Here is a 21,023-nt window from a genome sequence, read left to right on the forward strand (position 1 = left end):
TGATTTGATCTAGGACTTCTTGTCTATTTAAGGAGGGATATGGAGAAGAAAAAAATCAATCAAGCATTGATCTAGGCGTGTCCTCTTGGGCGTCACCTTCTCTTGGGCGTCACCTTCTCTTGGGCGTCCTCCCTCTCCCTTGGTGGTGTGGCGTGTGGACTCCTTCTTTGCTTTGAGATCAGATCTCAAAGCCCTCTTCTTCTTCTTTTCTGAAGAAATCTTCATTCCTCTCTCCTGCGTTGCTTGGCATGCGAGCAAAGTAGAGGGTCTGGACATCCGGACCTCACGAAGCAACCAGTTTCAAGATTTCTTTCAACCTTGATCTTCTTTCTGCTGCATATCAAGGTATATTTTATAAACATTATGAAAAAATTTTAATTTTAATCTATTCAAATTTTTCTTCCTGGCCATGCGATACAGATCGCATGTTTTCTTTAGTCGGGGTAAGGCGGACAGGGGGCTCAAGAAGGTGGGCCCGGGGCTCAGGACTTAGAGAGATAGCTGGGGGCTCGGAGAAGCCAGATCTGGTGCCGGGGGATAGAGAGGGATCGGAGGCAACCGAAGGAGGCGGGCCGGGGGCTTGGAGAGGTGGGAGGCGATCAAGGGCTCATGTCGAGGGCTCAGGGAGGCGAGAGGCGGTCGACGGCTCGCGATCGAGGGCTCAAGGAGACAGTCAGGGGCTTAAAGAGGCAGGATCCGACGGTCGGAAGCTCGAGGAGGCAATTAGGGTTTCAGGGGAGCGAGCTCCAACGGCAGAAGAAAGAGGGGGACCAAGGGTGGGGGAAAGAGGGAGACGAGGCGGGATGAGCAAAAATAAAAAGTGAAAAATCGATGAGAGAGATTTTAGGGTTAGTATTAGCTACGACTAAATTTTCATTGCTATAGCCATCGCTAATACCTATAAGCCGTCACTAGTGTCGTCACTTGTCAGTAATATTTTTAGTGACGGCGTATAAATCCATTGTCATAGTCCGTCGATAAAAAAATTTATTAGAGACCATAAAATTATAGTCGATAATGCCGTTGCTAATATTAATTATTAGCGACGATAAAAATACCATCCTAATATCTATCGCTAATATCTTAAATTTTTGTAGTGGATATCAAAGTGGCATACCTCAAAGACACTAGAGTATAACTTGTGCTTTGTACATGGCTCCAAAAATTGGAAATAAATCACTGTAAACTCAAGACATGGAACTCTCCTCTTAATATTGCACGTAATAACCTAGGCCTTGTGAGATTTTTCTCCTTTTTTTGAACATTCTTCAACAATTATTGTTTAGAGTTGTCACTTCTAGAGTCTGACTTTACATGACTAGCTCCAAGAGTTCTCTTTATATTTATAGTTATACATATGGTAGATTTGATTTATTGTATGTATTTAAAATGCATTAACATGATGAAAGGATTACATAAATATGGATTGACCCTAGCCTCTCTCATGCCTTGGTTCAATATGAATTGGATGCGGAGCAGCATGAGAAAATTATTTGTAAGTAATATCATATTATGAGGCTTTCATCTATGCATAGGGGTTGTTTGTCAACAAGTATTATAGCTTATGTTGATAAAAATAATCTACATGCCAATTAGCATATATTTTATTAGATTTGTTGATTTTTTTTCTGCATAACATAATCCTAAAACTATTTTTAATTCTTGAAATGTTTATATTTTTTATACATTTTAAGTAATTGATTTTATTGGGGGGACCAATTTTTTATTTGATTGAAATAAAGATGAAGGTGCTTGTGTTGATTTATCATTATATATAGACAACCCCAAAAAACACTTAAGCAAAATGAACTCAATTTTTTCTTAAAGTTATTCTAAATAGTAATTACATACAATATGCCTTTTGTAAACTAGGGATTATAAATGATATAACGGTCACAATAATAAATATATATGTCAAGCAAGTTATAGACAATACACAAGTAAAAGTTGAAAAAAAAAAGATTAGAAAATATTTTTTAGAAGCATAAAATCAAAAAATATATCTTATTAAATTTGTAAGTAAGAAGTTTTAGCCTAAAGTTTCATATGGTCAATCCAATGATAAAGCAAACTATAATTAATTGAGATGAGAATCACACAAAGGAGAAATTATGGAGGCCTTCTTTTTTTTTTTTTTGTAAACTTGTGGAGGCCATATTTAAGCAACAAGTCTATATGTTAATTTTATCTTGAGATGGGTGTTGGAGATTGTAACTGGTTAATCAAAGCATTCTTATGGCAATTGCAAATACAAGTGAAGAATAAAACCTCATTTTCATAATTAAATTAACATTGTATACGAATAAGAAATGATATGACAAAGTATTCCTTAACTACCTTAGGAGTATGAACAAAAGTTACATCTGTTGCCTTCTTATTTCCTTATAACTTTCAATGAGATTATTTTCTTTATTGTACAATATCTACTATGGGTATTAAAAGACAACTCAACCCAAGAGTAACAGCACCTAAACCTTATTTTTATCAAATCACCAACATAAACTAATCATCTAGAAATCTATATTGCTCCTACATTATGAGCAATCACCACTGGAATCTTGTATTGCATGTAATTTTGCGCTACAACCATGCATCCATCATACCACAAAATATGTTTCCTCGCCTGGACCATCCCGATGGGATGGAATGGACTTACACGTGTGGTTTCACGTCTGACCGGGACATGGAGGTGATTTACGACATGTCAAATGTCGCGGTTCATGCCGGTAACGTGACCGCAGATCCCCCGACGCCGCCCGCACGCCATCACCACGAAGCAAAGCGAGGAAAACAAGAAGGAAGGACGAATAAAAGCCCACCCATCAAATCCTAGACCTACTAAAAATTCATAAAGCCTCTCGCTCTCTCTCTCTCTCTCTCCTGTATTCTTCTTCAGCTCATCGAGCTGGGATTTGAACGCTCTCCGCCCAGGCAGCTGTCGAAAACCCTAATCCATATGGAGTGATTGGAAATCCTAATTTATTCCTCTATCACTTTCTGATCTGGTGTTCTGCGATACTAGGGCGAAGTCCCTGCTCGCTTCCGCCATTGGAGCTCGCAAAGTCGGCCGGCTGGGTCTCCTGTCGCGTGGGAAATGGAAGGGAGTGGGGGGACCTACAATTCGCGCACGGCAGAGGAGGTTTTTCGGGATTTTAGAGGCAGGCGAGCCGGCATGATTAAGGCTCTCACCACTGGTCTCTCTCTCTCTTTTCTTTCTCCTCGTTGGTTTCTCTCATTGTTGAGCTCGATTTCGGGTGCTTTTTAGGCATTTGCTCGTTTTGATTGGTCCATGTCGTTGTTGGTTGCTGAAAAGAACGTTTTTTTTTCTTTGTTGCTGGTGTTGCAGAGGTTGACAAGTTCTATCAGCTCTGTGATCCCGGTGAGTAATCCCCTTCTTCGTTCGATCTGGTAGTGGTACGGTTCCATCATTTATTGCTTGCATTTTTTGGATTGTTCGTTGGTGGAATTGGACCTCTTGCACCTGCTTTAATTAATTGTGTGCGATTTCCTGGGTTTCTTAGATGACTTGGTGCTGAAAGATCATATTTTTATTTTTTCAAAATTCCATCTGTTGACATTCTATGATTTCGTCAAGGCTGTTATTGGTATTTTATGCATTTCTATTCAAATCAAATGCAACTGTTTTAGAATGAAATATCCACGCCTGCCTCCCGTACCCTGCACCACCGCCTCCACCAAAAAAAAAAAAGGCTAATGCCTTCACATATCCAGAGATCATTGATGTAGTTCTGAGTGGCAGGGTTAATTTAAGCTAATGTCTTATAGCTGGGACAGGGATTGTTGGTTGTGATATATGATATTTGATTGACTAGCGTTTTTTGTAATTGGTAACTATATGATTTCTGCTATTGTTGAAACTCATTCTTCGACTTTGTAGAGAAGTTAGAATTTAAGCCGGTCATACTTTGTTCCTCCACGTTAATGTTTTAAAAAAACATTAACCTTGCTATATACTGAGGAGCAGCACTTCCTGAGAAGTACTCAATGGCTATTTTGTTCATTTTCTGTAATTACTGTTTGTGCAATGCGATGGATTACATATTTCTCACTGGTGTATTGAAAGCTATATGATTTTACATATTTCTCGCTGAAGTATTGAAAGCTATATGATTGTACATATTTCTCAATGGAGTATTGAAAGCTATATGATTTATGTCATTGATACAGTTTGGGATGTGCATATCGAGAATGTTCCATACTGAACATTTCATTGCATTTGCAGAAAAGGAGAACTTGTGTCTTTATGGACTTCCCAATGAGACCTGGGAAGTAAATTTGCCTGCTGAAGAAGTACCTCCAGAGCTTCCTGAGCCAGCACTAGGAATTAATTTTGCCAGGGATGGGATGGATGAAAAGGATTGGCTGTCGCTGGTTGCAGTTCACAGTGATGCATGGTTGCTGGCTGTTGCATTTTATTTTGGGGCTCGCTTTGGGTTTGACAAGGAGGCCAGGTAATTTTTTTTTTTTTTTAAATTTATTTTAATCATGACTATCACATTCCCAAAAATATATGCCTTTGTGATACTTGGCCCTCTTCTTCTGTTTAAGGGCACTTCTAGTTAAGTTGTTACCTTTTCTATTGTTGATGCAATTATGATCATCATTCAAATACTTTCACTGTGAAAATTTATATTGACATGTAACTTCTTTTTATTCTATTTGTCACCAGCAATTGATTTATATATGTAAGGATAGGAATGTAAGGTGCTCTTGTTATTTGTGACATTAGGAAGTTTTAGACTTGTCATGCGATGTGGTTGTCTTGTTAGTGTTTGCTTTTGTTTGTGGATTGATGATTTGAAGAATTGCATCTTTTCACATAGTTATGATCTTATTTCTTATTGGTGTTTTTTTTACTTTTGATTATTATTTTCAAAGGTGATAAGGTGTTCGCAAGCAAAATTGATCACACAACATTGTGCACATATATGCAGCTTGGCAGACTATGACTTACTAAATGTTTGAAAATGGTATGTTAATATTTCACAATACTATTATGCATTTGTTGTCTATCAACAGTGTCTTGTCTTAGTTGGCTGACAAGGTATAAGGTAGCACAAATGGTGAGATTGATTTGATGCAAGCATTTTTCAACTAATTTGTATTGAAAACTTGATAATGTTTAAAAAACATAAAAAAAAAAAAAAGGGAAAAGAAGAGAGCAAGGTCATATCTCATTGCACTTTTGCACTTAGGTAGATCGTAGTATGCCAACAATCATAGTTGAGCCTTTCTATTGATTTTTCTTTTGGAATGCATTTTTATATTTCTATAGGTAAACTTGAAACTTCATATCCATAACCAACATAACTATGTCCTTTGTTAAACAATGTGATCAGACATCAAAATCAATTATGCACATTGTTGATCATGATTTAAAACATCCAAAATGTCTGCAAACAAAGGTTTACATATTTTGGAGATTTAATACCTATTTATCTGATCAGTAAATAAAAATTTGTCTGCATTGGTGGTTCTGAATAATTCCATTCATTTGACTTTCGGTTCATCTGGTTTTTAAGATAAGTAGAACTAGATGAACAGTTTTGATCCAATGACTTGGATGGCCTACCTTGTGTTTTGGCATGGATACATCTAAATTAGTTACAGATGGTAACACTGAAACCATCCTGATATATGCATCTGGCATTAGTTCCTTCACATAGTGGGCCCAGGTGAGATTGGGCAGTCATCTGAACCTATTGTACATATTGTAACAGATTCCCCATGATATATAGTAGAGATCTTTACGGATTTGGTACTTCGAGAATTTATCTCAATTAGAGTTCAGGACTCACTGATTGCAAGCTTTCGTTAAGCACTACTCTAGAATGAGCATGGTGGTCTTTTGGTAGCTGATAATTGGCTTGTTTGTTACTTTTTGTCAATGTTACCATGGCTTCACATTTTACAGGTGCATTTTTATTTTTTAATTTGAATAATTAGATATACTGTGACATTGACCTTTCCAACATTTCTTGGGAAAAATTTTTAAACTCCACCTTAGGCCTCATTATTTGAAAAATAGAAAATTTATAGAATTGTACTCGATCGGTGATTTCCAGTTAAAAAAGATGCATCTCCATGAATCAAGTCTGGTTTAGTTCCTCCATGACTGCTGCTATTTTGGCATCGTGAAATGACCTACCAATTTCGAACAGTTCAGTTTGTAACTCGAGATTATTTTTCTGTCATCTTTTTACTATTAAAAGTGCAGATCCCTTTATAAGAATCATAAGGATGATTGGAAACTGTTAAATGAATCAGTATGTTTCACATAAGTGTGGATTTCTTAATTCTTATCATGATCTTATTCGTCCTCCTTTGGGCTTATATTTTCAAATTGCTTACTGAAAACTGTATCTTCTTCCATGTTAAACAGAAAATTTTTCTTGCCTAACATCAGATCAAAAAGTGAATTATTTATTTGTTCTGCATTCCACGCCCCCCCCCCCCCTTTTGGGTTTGGGTTTCCGTAGCTTATTCTATCTTTCATCTTTCTCTTCCTAATCATTAATGTGAGAGAAGTCTTTTTGCCACAAATGGAATGTGATGCCTCATCTATAGAAGCCATTTATTTGGAGCGCAACCATTCAAAGTCCTTTTTCACTTTTGAATCTTGAATTTGTAATTTCATTGTGTTCTTGAATTTAAAATTGCATTTTTTACCTCATTTTTTCCTGTGTAGTAGTCTCCTTTCTGTATTGGACACAATATGCCAATTAGTAAACTCATTACTAAGTGTAGATAGTTTAATATTATTGGAAGCAGGTGCTTAAATAATCTGAACTTGTTCTTTGCCTTTATTTTTAAAAAAATTATTTCTTGGTCATAGAATAAGGGGCTCCATAGAAAATGATGCCTGTCCTTGAATGAAAATCTGTAGCATGTCCAAGTAATTTTGTGAAGGTTGTCTTTGAGATGAAGACTGTTTCTAAAACAGGGATATGGTTTTTGGAGTTCGGACTTTAATCTTGCACATGTATTGAGAATTGAGGAAGGGGAATATGAGCTGAATGCTCTGATATTTATTGGGCCTGCTGAAAGTATGGTACAGACTGCTGAGGACTACTCTCTTCTAAGCACACTAACAAATTTATACAGTGCCATGTTTATACAAAGGGATGGTTGATGGGCTTGTTTGTTGAGAAGACTTATATGCCTGTGACTTTAGAGATTGGTAGATATTGGTCACACGCTTGAACCATAGTAGCTCTTTATTATCTGCTCATAAACAATGTCTTTTATTTGCTTGTGGTATCTATTGTGAGTTGTTTTATTTCTTTCGTTCTTTTTTCCTGAATGAACTTCGAATCATGCATGGTGGACTGTTTGGTTATATGTCAAGCGCATACCTGGTGATTATTAGTTGCCTCAGCACAAGTTTCCATCAATTTTTGGAATAAATTTATTAGTTATGGTCATATGTTTGGTTATTATATTTTCATTGCTTGTTTTGAGCGAGTAGACATTTTAAAAAATGAGACACTGAAATCTGTGCCCAAGGACTTAATAGTTGGAAGCTGTCTTCTTGATGTTATTATATGTATGTGTGCATGAAAATTTTGTAGTACAGGGAATCATATATTTGTCTCAACTTACTGTTAGGTTGTTGATTTTGTACTAAGTCCACCGATTGGTTAAGCTTAATTGAATTTGTTTACCATATTTGTCATCTCTGCCTGTTATACTTCATTTCCATACCCTAAGCCATGGCTGCGATCAAGTTCTTAACATTTTTTAAATTTTTCGTTGTTGATTTTAGTGTAATTTGTTATTACGAAATCCATACATATGACATACTTTTCTTCCTATTTGTAGTAAGTATTGGTCAAGAAGAAAATTTGTGGCCTTCTATTATATTGATAGATATATAATAAGGAATATAATAAGTTCCCTTTAGCACATTGATTTTGTTGTTATTTGTTAGGTTCAGAAACATGACAAGATGGGCTAGCATGTAGCCTTTACAGAACATGTACAATAAAGAAGTCTCCTTTGCTTCTTGGGTGGCTAACAAGATTTTTCTTCTTGTACTCAGTAAAGAAGTTTCTTTTTCTTTCTATTTTCTTTCTCTTTCTCCTCCTCTGTTATTCATTTGGTTTCCGCACTGTAGTCCTTGCATGAGAATGCTACTGTTACTATTACTTTTTATGGTCCTTATCTAAATTAGATAGAATCTTTGTGTAATGTAGTTAAGCATGATAAAACAACCAGGTTTTCATTTTTCTTCTTCCAATGTTAAACTCTCGGTTTTAGCATATGCTTCAGCCAGGTTTGAACTCAAACATTATGGTCAGTTCTGCTGGAACTAAAATCGGTTGGAGTTGGTTAAGAAAATTATTGCAGGTTGCTTGTTTCACTTTAAATAAAGATGCTTTCGATGAATTTATTGTGATTTCTTGAAACACCTGAAACTAATGTTTTAAAATCACTGACCCAGTCCAACCCCCTTTTTGTTCTGGGTTATGGGTCTGTGGTTGGACTGTGGGTTGGCTTTTGGCTGACCATCCTAAGAGGCGACAGTGACCATCCTAACCCCTTGCATCTCAAAATCGACGGCATGTTCATCCATGGGGTTCTTCCTTTGTCTTTCTCAAAACCTCAACATCCAACCCACTCCATTGCCGTGCCAGAGATTGAAGACGTCTGGCGATAATGTCCAATATTATCATGGGAAACAATTCAGCTGACTGAAGGAAGCATCCCCACCACAAATCTCATCACTTCTTTTCCACCCTCCATGCTCTAAAGCGGCCACTTCAATGAGCTCCAATCTCCCAAACCCATGTATCGACCCACAACAGAGGCACAACTATTGCCTGATGAAGCCCATTCTTTACAAAACTCAATCAAATAAACCTCCATAACTACCCATTTTCAAGTGCACGCCTTGGCTGTTGGAGTCACAACAACCATCTTACACCATCAACCACTTGATTTGCCCCCAAAGAAGAGAGAAAGGAAGGGAGAATGCTGGAGGTGAGTTTATTATAGGGCAGAGAAGTTGGAGACCAGCCTCCAGGCATCGAGTTTTACTCGTTCTCTTCTAATTCCTTTTTCTTTGGTCACTGGCCTGTGCCAGTCTTTCCTGGCTGACCCAGGCAGTTCAAGCAGTTAAACCGCTTGGACCAACAGGTTGACCGATTTTTTTCTGAAAAACGGCTTTTCTGTCAACCCATCCTGCAAAGCTTGATGGGTGACAGGTTGACAGATCGACCTGAGCAAGCAACAAATTCTTAAAACGCTGCCTGAAACTATTTTTTCGACAATTAACTCGCTTTTGTTTCTTCCACTTAAAGCCATATAATGCTTTGGTGAAGCAAAATGTTTTAGTGAAATTTGTAAACAATGACTCTTTCTTTATTGGTTGCATATCTGAAATATCTGGCATACTTAATTTGTTAGCTACTAACTAATGTATACATCAAAGGGTTCTGTTTCTGTTCACATAGCTGTATGTCTATAAGATAATTGCATTGGTTAATTTTTTTTATATTGTTGTTATAAAAAATGTCAACATTTAAGGATGTGCTCTTAGTACCAATTCCATTACTTGACATAGGAGGAATTCAACGTTCTTAGATCTTACATGTTGTTAATGTACTTGACCTTAGTATTTATTGGTGTTTAAAGATGGGAATTAGTTTACTGTAGACAGGTTTGAGTCAAGTGGTACATTCAATCAAGGTTTTAAATTTTGGCTAATATTGATTCAAAATCGACACCTAATACTTGTTTCCCTTAGTTTGCCAGTCTTGATTAGCTCTGACTGAAACTGACAGATGGCAGTCTAGTTTCAGTGGTTTCATCAATTTTAGCCAAAAGATAGGAATAAGTTTCTTAAGCATTATTAGATTATTTAATATGATATTGGGATTTTTTTTCATCATCTATTTAAGTATATAGGCTGTATTTGTCAATTTGGGGTTGTCTTTCTTCCTTTCTTGAGTGAAAGAGGGAATATTTACCTATGGATTATAAATGATGATGAGTATTTGCTTGGTCAAGGAATTGTTTAGAAACTGAAAGTGTTTTAGGAACTTGTGTCAAGAAATTCAAAAGAGAGGTAGCATTTCCTAGATTTAAAAGACTATTTTTGGGTTTTTGAAAGATAATTTAGGGAGCAGGAGGGGTCTATTTAGTAGAAAGAGCTCCTCAAATAGCCTATTTGCAAGATTTGGGCTTGGATTTGTGACGTACTAACTTAAGTCTTTTAGGGGGGGGTGTGTGTGTGTGTGTGTAAATCTGAGTATTGCTTTATTATTTGATCGTTAGTTAAAATTCTATTAATACTTGATATGGTGGTAATCATTACATCTGTGATATTTATATATGGGTTTTCATGTAATTGTGTTTTATGTTCATAAATATCTGTATGATTAGATGTTTCACTATTAACTTATTATCAGACTATTAACTGTGACATAATTCATTTAAAAATTTATTGCTTTAGGGAGATTTTTGTAATTACTCTAGAGTATGTGGCATATATGCCTTTTCTTGCTTTATTTTCTCTAAATTTTCCATATATTTTATAATATCTCTTCTTTTTGGGACAAAACTTTGAAACTTGAGCCAAAATTGCTGGAATCATCAAAACTGGAACTTGGTTGCTCTGCTGAAACCAAAACCAGTTTTGAGTTTTTGAACCTTGCATTATAGTCAAGGATCATTGTTTATTGAACAAACTCAATATTGTGCATTTATGAACTGAAATTGGAGGAGCATATCAATAATCCAATGTGGAACAAATTGATGAATGGAAATGGGTTGCTATGCAAACATTCCTGGATACTCTTAGAGAAGCCTGAGTAAGCTTGGAGGGATTATTATTTTGTGTCATATTCGCAGCAGATATTGTACATTTCACTAGTTGTAAATGGACAAGCACTCATTGTCACATATAATGGCTCTGGGCTTAGAGAATCCTAACAAGAGGACCTAAGTAGGTGTAGGTCCTAGATGAATCATAATTAATTCTAATACATTGTTTGGTCTCACTCAAAAGCTGTTGACCAAGCTGTAGTGGTATTTCAAGTAAGAGTATGTGTGGTTCTTTTGATTTCATTAGAAAGAAGGTTATAAATAATTATGTAGAAAGTTTGAGTTTGGCAAGTGTCTTTTGGAAGTTGAGTGATGATTGAATGGGATTTTGAAGCTTTCCATGAGATTTTCATGGGAGTAGAGGATGATACCATGGATGGCTGGAGAAGAGGGGACTCTGAAAGTAGTAAAGAATAATTCCTTGATTTGGAGATGTGATGGTCCTGAGCACTGTTTCTAAAAGATGGCTGCCTTGGCCATATAGGTGCCTTTAATGTTTTACATTCTGTTTGAGTATGGTGTGATCAATTTATGAATTACTACTGGATTTTTCCAAGTTCTTTTTTTTTTTTTTGAATGGGGGAGTTGGGGCTGCATGCAAGTGTCCTGCAGTTGCCAGTTTGCTGCCTATGTATCTTTTAGAACTTTGATCCAAAATGTTTGTGTAATGCAATGTGCTTAAGTATCGGCTGTTAACAGAGGATCATTCACAATGAAAAACTCTTTGAGTTATGCAAGTATGACAAAAATTGTTACACTGTTGCCCATGTTTTGGCATGATTATGGCGTTTAGGTGTCCAATATCAAATGCTTGCTCTTAAGGAGATTTGCTTGGAAAGGAATTGATGAATGAAGTAAAAGGTGCGGGAAGCAATTGTTGAAATGGAGGGTGATAGTGTGAGAAGGTGATAATGTGAGAAAGTTGGACAGGAATGGGTTCTATTCCTAGTAGCCAGAATCTTCTATCTGGGTTTATGCACCTGCTTTAGAGTCCTTCTGGAATCTTGATGCTGCATCTGCTCCCTAAGTGCTTCTTTACAAAAAGTGTTTCTAAAATATCCGCTTCCCTGCAGCTGCTCCTGCACCTGATTCTGGCAACTAAAGGTTCTAATTATGAAGTTGGTTTGCTAATATAGAGACGGGAGCAATTCTAGCACCCATCTTAGGAAACTTCAGCTAGAAAAGGAAACAAATAAAATGTTAATGTTATATTCCTAGGACATTCCTGACTAGACTAACACATTATTTTTTCTTCAGCTACAGTCACCGATCTGACAATATAAATTTTTTAAAGAAGGAATCTGTCTGATAAACATCAAAGCGATCTTTAAATGAGATTCAAATTGGATCAAGACTTGGATAGTCTTGAACATTATGGTGAGCCGCCAGGGTCCACCTGTTTTTTCTTTTATAGTATAAAATGAATAGTCATGAAGCAGACAGCCCCATTTAAAAATCTTCTTCAGTTTTTTTTCCTGAGCAATCAACAATGAACTGTTATTGAAAAATTAAACTTGTGTGTGGTAGATTCTACACAAGTGACACAGTCACCAACACTCTCCCTTTTATGTTTCTAGTGATGAGATGCATGTCTGGTACACCATTTTGTTTGATCATGAAGTGGAACTTATTTTATAATGAGTAAATTCAAGTTATTTTGGTCAATTCTCTTCATTTCTTGCTGTTAGAGTTGTTATGTCTTATGTTACTTTCCTGAAGGCATAACTCAGTGGGTTTTTTTTTTTTGGTAATTGTGCCTGGCCTCTCATCTTGTCCTACTTTAACATCTTTTTATTGTGCCTGGTCTCTCATCTCCTTGCAACTGTGTGCTTTTGAGTGTGCAAATGGAAATCAACAAGATGTTTCCAAATTTGTTGATGGAAACATGATAGGGCCCTGGAGAGGAATTGGAATCAGGCTGGGGGGTGCATGTTTACAATCACATACCATATATAATTGTTTCTCAACAAGTTGGAAAGGAAAAAGTGGAAAAGGGCTAAACCTTGGACCAATAAGAATACCAAATGTGGTATGAAAAGCTATGGGATAATGCAGATTTATTCAATTGACTAGGTTATACGGGTTAATAGAGATACAATAAATCCTAATAATGGAAGATGAGTAATTATTTAATATTAGAATAAGTAGAGACAAATTGCGTCAATTTCCATGGAAGCAGATTTGTAAGCTATACCATGGACAAGCTAGTGAGAATGATAACGCGGTGTTGACTGAAAATTATTTGATCTAATTTGACTTTGTGCAAAGAAGGTATATGGTTGCAATTTTTATTCTTGGTCATTAACAGAGTTATGAAAAGGACAAATCTTCATATTGTTTTTATTGATTTTCTTAAATGATAAAATTCTAAAATAAGCTAGTTTTGTGGTGCTAAAGAAACTGATGTAATCTATATTGAGATCACTTATAGGAAAACACTTTTTAAGCACTAGAATTTTGTGTGATGGGACGAGTGAGTTTTTAAGTACGGAAAACTTTGGAGGATGTTGGTAAGGTTTATCATTTGAGTCAAAATTGAGCATGTGGAATGTAATTTGTCAGCAATAAAGTTAAAGGAAGTCTTATATTATGGCTAAGAAATATCTCAATGTTATTATTTTGGTATTGTAGACTCATTATACGAAACAATGGGGATGTAGAAGAAAATATCTTTCACATAATTAGATGGATAAAAGAGTGGTGCATAAAGGGAACCCTTTTTTTCCTCTCAAACAAGGATTTAAGTCCCGTCGGGACGGGGGCCGTCCCGGCCTATTCTTTTGGGATTCCGTCACCAGGGACAGGTACGGGACCCCGAAACCAATTTCTAGCCTTCGTCCCGGCCATCCCATCATCGTCCCGGTCGGATCAGGCATCGGTACGACCATCCCAATTGTGCCTTAGTTGTTTTCTCGTTGCCGATTGTGAACAAGCCGCCAAGAGGAGAGAAGAATGAAGGAAAAAGAATATTGACCTCTTTTTTCGATGGTGTGTTGGCGTCGGCATCGTCGCCAGAGGGAGCACAGTCTTCTCCTTTCGATTTTCGTTTTTCGAGAGCTGGGTACGTTGGGAGGAAAGACAATTGGGGAGAAGAGAGGAGCGAGGAAGGAGGCCATCGGATTTTTGATGAGTAACCAATCCAACAGACGGAAAGGGAGGAGGAGAAAGTACTGAATGGGGAGAAAAAAGAGCTCGAGCCTCAGGGTATTCGGGCTCTGATACAGAAGGGTCTCCCCGATCGAGCGTAGCATCGAACCCAGGCCACGTGAACCAGGGCAAATCCTAAAGCATATGCACAGTGGATAGCATGCGATCGGGAATCTGCGAGCCAGAAGGGCTAGCGGATGCACGATGGATAGTGTGCAATCAGGAATTGGTGCAATAGGAGGGCTACGGTGGATAGTGCACAATCGGGAATTGGTGAGATAGAACAGCTAGCGTGGCATGTTATGGACCATAGGATTTGATGTGGTCTAATTGCACCAAGTGCATGCAACAAAAACCTGAATCCAGACTCCATAAATTTGGTCTTCACGTTTGTCGCACTCTAGTATAAATTTAAAAAAAAATCACATCTACAAATAAATCAATAAAACTTCAAGGTAAATTCAAAAAAAAAGATATTTATATATATAAAGGACATCCCAAGTATGTATCGGGACGCTCGATCGAGACGGCCATCGGGACGGGGCAGGATACGGGGCATCCCGTTCCGGACGAAAATCAGGATGCCCCTGTCCCATGAGATTTAAAACCTTGCTCTCAAAGATAGTGGCAAAGCCTATAATGTTAGGTGAATGGCAATCCTAAATATGATCTACACCTGGATGAGGAGGCTCACTGGGATGAGGCTGTTGACTGGTCACTCTTGGTATAACAAAAAAATTTGAGAGATAGTTATCTTAGAGGAATCAGTGATGCAACCAAGCAAAAAGTCCTGGTAGAGCCATGTGAGTTAAAGATCTGATGAAGCTTCATTTTAGGAGTTGGAGTCGGAAGTTGGTTAAAGGATGTGGAAAAAGGATGGAAGACCATGAAAATCTCAATGTAAGTTCTTTAAAAGAAATGGTGTTGACAAAGGTGGTTGCAAACAGGATTATTAAAATGGAACCACATAATTCTGATGGTGCTTTTTATCATGGTTATGATTATTGTACTTGTTGTAAGGAATGCCGCTATTTTCTTTTCCACAATAATGAAAAGCTTCCATAACGTTTTATTGATGCTGACATAGGATTTGAAACTATCTAAGGGATTTAGCAACAACACTTAGAGTAATTCTTTTTCGAGAAACAGGGAGGGAAAATCCAGGCGATGGAATTACCTATGTCCAATTGCTTGAGGAAACATTCACAAGGTTTATTACTTGGAACATCCTCCATACGGAAGAATAAATTGGGGTGCAGCCATTCTGGATTGATAAAACATAGTTGTTTATGTGGAAATGCTTGAAACAAATTTCTTTATACATGAACAAATTTGATTGTTAGAAAACTGTGAAAGTTTTATAGCATAATGCACTTGGATGGGTAGCTTTTGTGAGAAGCAACAGAGGCAAAGTTTGTACCCGAGACTAATCATTTGAAACATTTTGGATGTCGTGATGCTAATGAGAGTTAAATGTAAGGTTGACCTAACTGCATAAAGATGCTCAATGATTTCTGAGGCTTATTCCTTACCTGTCGAAATAGTAATATGAGCGACCCAATGTATATGCTTTCTGAGTTAGATGGTGTTGGGATTCTGGAGGGGCTGTAAGCATCTAGGTCATGAAGGACAATTATTATAAATTGCAGAGTAACTTGCATGATGGTACCAGAAGAACGAGAACAAGTTGTACAAGTTAGTATTTGTGATAGTGTCAAGTTTTATGTTCACATTATAATGTTTAATAATACAGAATGATGTGTACGTGGGACAAAATCTATACTGCTTATTTTATCTGCTTCCTCATGTGGTTACAAACAGCTGCTTGGAGTGGCTTGTATGCATTGATCTAGCTTGGAAGTGATTTGTAGACGAATCTATAACTTGTGACCATATACTTTATGGCCCTAACATGAAGAGGATCATGGTTCAGTGTGAGTCAAGTTTCTAAATCAGATCTACAGCGATCGTTAATTATTGTATTATTTGGCCAGCTCTTTTTATCTCCTGGTATACGTCACAATGTGAGTTCTAATGCTAAATCGTAGATCAGAGTCTAAGTAAATTTTCCATACACAAACTTGTCTTATTCTGTTCTTTTTTTTAACATAATGGTAGGATACATGCTTGTGTGATTTAAGTAGATTTTGAGCATGGAGTTTTCCCTGGCCCGTCGGGGGGGTGTGGGGGGTGGGGGTGATGTGGGGGTCTCTTCACCACTCATTTTTAAATGACACCTATTTATGACTAAATTACTAACATATAGCTGAATGTTGGTTAATATTTAAAATAAGCAATGTTCTACTGTCCCGAATCATTGGTCCGGGGCATACCAAACGTAACAAGGTTGGACTGGCACAGTTCTGCCTCTCGATTTGAAAAATCTGTGAGGGAGGGGGGGGCCTTGAAAGCCCTCACTCATTCTCCATTTGCCGTCTGTAGGGGAAAACCCCTGTTTTGAACGAAACAAGGGCATGCCCTATTTTTTTTTTTTTTTTTTTGCAAATTTACTAAGTGAATTTGGCAAATCATATGCCGATTTCAGTTGTAAATTCAGAAAATAATTGAAGGCTTTCGAGCCCCCCCCCCCCCCCCCGACTTCCTCCCTCCCTCTCTCTCCGTCAGTCCTCCCTCTTTAGCTTTCCCTTTGTCGGTATGACTTGGAACAGCAAGGTACCATACCATATCATACCATCGAGCAATTAGTACGGATTCCGGTACTGGTACAACCAACCTTGCTTGAAAGTTAGTCATGCCTTATATCCTTGTTTTTGTGAACTTGAGCTTTCAAATCTTGAATCTCAAGTTTTTGACATTTGCACAAATATTCTTGCATTGTAGTTGTATTTACATTTACTGTTCTGCGTCTACTTTGTCTATTGAATTGATAGACTGTAGGAAATATCTTCTATCATTATTCATGCATATGATACTCTACTTCACAGCTTTCCAAGAGGAACCTTTATTTTGTTGAAATTTAAACTCTTCTAACTTGCTAAATGAAAATTATTAATGGCTAACATGGTTTGCCTCTCTCGGCCTCTCTCTCTCTCTCCCTCCCCCTTCTTCTCCCTTTCCATCTCTCCATCTCTTTTCCTCTCTTTCCTTTTCCCTCTCCCCCTTTCTCTAGCTCTTCTTTTGTTGATGCGGTCTGGAATGACATGGTACGGTATCATACTTACTGTTGGGCAATTAGTATGGATCCCAGTACCAGTACCATTAACCTTGCTTGAAAGTTAGTCATGCCTTTTGTTCTATATCCTTGTTTTTGTGAATCTTAGCTTTCAAAGCTTAAGATTTTCAAATTTGCACAAATATTCTTCTTATGTTGTAGTTGTATTTATGTTTATTGCTCTGCATTTACTTTGTCTATTGAATAGATAGACTACTAGAAATATCTTTTGTCGTTATTCATGCGTATGATACTCTACTGCATAGCTTTCCAAGAGGAACCACTTTTCTTTGTTGAAATTTAAACTCTTCTAACTTAGTAGATGAAAATTGCTAATGACTAACATGGTTTACTTCTCTCCCTCTATCAACCTCTCAACCTCTCTCTTCTCCCTCACTCTCCCTGCCCTCGGCCCTCTCTCTCTCTCCCCCTCCTTCCCTCCCTCTTCCTTTCTCTCTCCCTATCCCATCCCTCTCCGGCTCTCCCTTTGTCAATATGGCTTGAAATGGTACCATGAATCTTGCTTGAAACTTAGTCATGCTTTATGTTCTAAGGGTGGCAATTTTAGCTGATCCGCCGTGTACCCGACCAATCCCCGAATGGGGTGGGTTTTATCCGATCCGATTGAAATTCGAGGGGGTATGGGTTGTAAAAAAAAAAAAAATCCAAAGCAGGTTTGGGTAACGTACGGTACGGATAATGGTATGCCCCGATCCGAACCCAACCAATATAACCTTAATATATATCCCCCTTTCAAAATTATAATGATTTTATATTATTTACATGTATTCGATTTGACCAATCCTTTTTATCTACCCGACCTGGCCCGCATCTCTATTTGACCTGACCTGAGGCAGGTAAGGATAGATATGGGTATAGGATTTTTACTTGCAGGGCGGGTATGGATATGAGCTGACCCGACCTGTTGCCGTCCCTGTGTTCTGTATCCTTGTTTTTGTGAACTCTAGCTTTCAAATCTGAAAATTTTCACATTCACACAAATATTCTTTTTGTGTTGTAGTTGTATTTATATTTATTGCTCTGCATTTACTTTGTCTATTGAATTGATAGACTATTGAAAATATCTTCTGTCATTATTCATGCGTATGATACTCCACTTCACAGCTTTCCGAGTGGAACCACTTTTCTTTGTTGAAATTTAAACTCTTCCAACTCGATGAAAATTGTTAATGACTGGCATGGTTTACCTTGTGGCACTGCAACTATACAGGAGGCGGCTTTTTAACATGATCAATAATCTCCCAACTATATATGAGGTTGTGACTGGAACTGCAAAGAAGCAATCGAAAGAAAAAACCCCTAACAGCAGCACCAAGAGCAACAAATCAAGCTCAAAGATGGTATGTATTAGTTATTTCATTTCTTGTTTTCTTCTTTCTCCTTATGCATTTCAAATCAGATTTTTGCTGCCCTTACTGGCTCTGTTCCTTTTCTTTTCCCAGCAGTCACGACAGGCAGAGTCAAAGCCATCAAAGATGCCTGCACCAAAAGAGGAAGGGAGTGGAGAGGAGGATGAGGAAGAGGAGGACGAAGAGCATGGAAACACTTTATGCGGTGCATGCGGAGATAACTATGCGAACGATGAGTTCTGGATATGCTGCGATGTGTGTGAGCGATGGTTCCATGGAAGGTGTGTCAGGATCACACCTGCTAGGGCTGAGCACATCAAACAGTACAAATGCCCGGCCTGCAGCAACAAAAGGGCTAGAGCATGAAAGTGAACTGTTATGGCTGATGTATTAGAATAGGGCTTCGGAAACAGTGGGGAAAACCATTTTGGATGCAACAATCAATGGACCTGCACGCCCAAGTCAGGCTTCCAGGTTTTAGACTTAGTGTAATTAATTTCGTTTTCAGTATGTTACTGTTAACTACTTGTGTCTCTCTACATAGAGTTCATTTGTCATGAGTAATCCCTTATGTGCTAGGCATGTCTTTTCTGATAGATTGCTTCGTTTGGCGGACATTTCTACATTTTTAGAAGAAACTTAATTAGGTGCAAGTTAATGGTGGTATACCTTCAAAATTGATTTCTTTTTTTTTTTTTTCCAGTCATTTGATTAAAATAGATGATCAACTAATCTCATTTTCTTCTTCTTAGTTCTGCTGGATAAATCGTCTTCAGCCATATTATGGCTCATTACTGCTGGTCGAATGGGTTCAAACAGGACTTCATCCAGCTATTTGATTTTCAGTGCTCTTCTGTGCTGCTGGGCAGCTGATCTGAGCCTACTAATGCCATTGTGCTTAATGTTTTGCCAAATACGTACAATTCTAAAAGCAGGCCTGAGCTATCCAGATGACCTGACATTTTGTGATTCAACCTTTGTATCCCCTTTTTTCGTGGAAAGGAGATTCAACTTGCTTTTGATTTTGTCTAAGCAAGCCTGCTGATTTTGGTTATGTAATAATTTGCTTTCAAATATGAAGGTTTGATATGCTTGAAAGATTGCACTGCTATGTGAAAGCACCAAAAACCCGGGAGGATGGAAGTGATGGGAGGATGGTTTCTGCTTGGCAGCAGCTTAGTGTTTAGACGAGGAGATTCAGGGAATGTCAAGAAAGCTTCCATGTGGGGGATCTACCAATTTGCTTCGTCTAGGGGCATCTTCCCTTTTTAATAGTCCTGTACGATGTTTGAAATGCTAGATTCCAGTTGCCTACCTGAACGGAGGCCTACGATCTATCAGTAAGAGGTTGTGGTTCTCTCAATGGTTTTTCTGTTGACCATCTCAAGTATTCTCTATATCGCGTGATAAAAGTTAGTACCAAGCAATGTTCAGTTTTACCAGCTTTGTGAAACCAATCTTAGGTGGGATTATCCAATATTTTTTTTTTTTTTTTGGTACGAGTGGATGGTCGTATCATTTTAGTATGGGTATAATTCATGAAGTCAGAAAATGAAGAGCTCTTTTTCAGAATAATAAAAAAAAAAAAATTAAATATCAAAATAATTTAAAATTAAATTTATTTATCAAATTAAAGTAAAAGAAAAAAACGTCATTTTGAATGGTATTTTTTCTCCTTCCACATCACCCTGCTTTTCCACGATGGCATCATCCAAAAAAAAAAAAAAAAGAAACGTCAATTAGAATGGCGTTTTAAAACGCCATTCAAAATGACGTTTTCAAATTTTTTCACAAAAAAAAAAAAAATCATGAAATAATGAGAAAATTTTTTTAAAAATTTGAAATTAATAAATAAATTAAAATTTTAATTTTGATTAAAATTTAAAATATAAAGATTTGAATTTGTAATTAATTAAAAAAATTAATTTAGATTTTTTATATCAATTTTTTTAAAAAATGTCAAAAAAAATCTTAAGAAATAAAAAAAAAATTATCATAGAAAATAAAAAAAAGAGAAAAAAATATGAAAGAAATAAAAATTTGAAATTTAATTGAAAAACATCATTCGAAATACTTGTCCTAAAAATTTTAAAAAAATTTAAAATTTAAAATATTTAAATAATCAAAAAAAGAATTATAATTTAAAATTTAAAAGAAATAAAATTTTAAAGATTAATTGAAATAAAAATTATAATTTAAAATTATAAATTAGATTAGAAAAAATATATCATAAAAGAATAAAATTAAATTAAATTAATTATAATTTTTTTAGGGTATTTTAAAAATGTGACTTAAAAAAATTAAATTTGAATTAAATTTTGATAAAAAAAGAAATACATTAAAAAGTTAAAAAATGAGGAAAAGTTAAAAAGTTAAAATTTTTAAAAAGTCACAAAAAATAAGAATTATAAATTAAAATTTTAAAAAAAATAAAAATTTAAAGATTAATTGAAATAAAAATATTTTTTAAAATTATTTTTGAAATT

General features: G+C 36.6%; 1 protein-coding gene across 5 annotated transcripts; it reads left to right on the forward strand.

Moving 5' to 3' along the window:
• The first annotated feature begins 2,819 nt into the window (after positions 1 to 2,819).
• LOC105034193 (PHD finger protein ALFIN-LIKE 8) lies at positions 2,820 to 19,635 on the forward strand. Of its 5 annotated transcripts, none has more exons than XR_830111.4 (7): positions 2,821 to 3,194; positions 3,347 to 3,379; positions 4,244 to 4,472; positions 18,399 to 18,528; positions 18,631 to 19,011; positions 19,135 to 19,200; positions 19,290 to 19,635. XR_830111.4 is itself a non-coding variant. In XM_073262098.1 (5 exons), the coding sequence occupies exons 1-5, from the start codon at positions 3,095 to 3,097 to the stop codon at positions 18,901 to 18,903; spliced, it is 762 nt and encodes a 253-aa protein (XP_073118199.1). In that variant the 5' UTR covers positions 2,820 to 3,094; the 3' UTR covers positions 18,904 to 19,094. The 5 variants fall into 5 exon arrangements, 2 of the variants coding, with proteins under 2 accessions (XP_073118199.1, XP_010907548.1); XR_830112.4 differs by having other exon boundaries at positions 19,135 to 19,184; XR_830113.4 differs by lacking the exon at positions 19,135 to 19,200.
• Positions 19,636 to 21,023: the final 1,388 nt, after the last annotated feature.

The sequence above is a fragment of the Elaeis guineensis genome, chromosome 8 (assembly GCF_000442705.2).
Source record: "Elaeis guineensis isolate ETL-2024a chromosome 8, EG11, whole genome shotgun sequence".
Lineage (NCBI taxonomy): Eukaryota > Viridiplantae > Streptophyta > Magnoliopsida > Arecales > Arecaceae > Elaeis > Elaeis guineensis.

Bases quoted from the DNA above. Each gene is read 5' to 3' on its own strand.
- LOC105034193 (XM_010909246.4), top strand. From the start codon at position 3,095: ATGGAAGGGAGTGGGGGGACCTACAATTCGCGCACGGCAGAGGAGGTT. The intron at 3,380-4,243 runs GTGAGTAATCCC...TTGCATTTGCAG, and splicing joins CTATCAGCTCTGTGATCCCG to AAAAGGAGAACTTGTGTCTT. The intron at 18,529-18,630 runs GTATGTATTAGT...TTCTTTTCCCAG, and splicing joins ACAAATCAAGCTCAAAGATG to CAGTCACGACAGGCAGAGTC.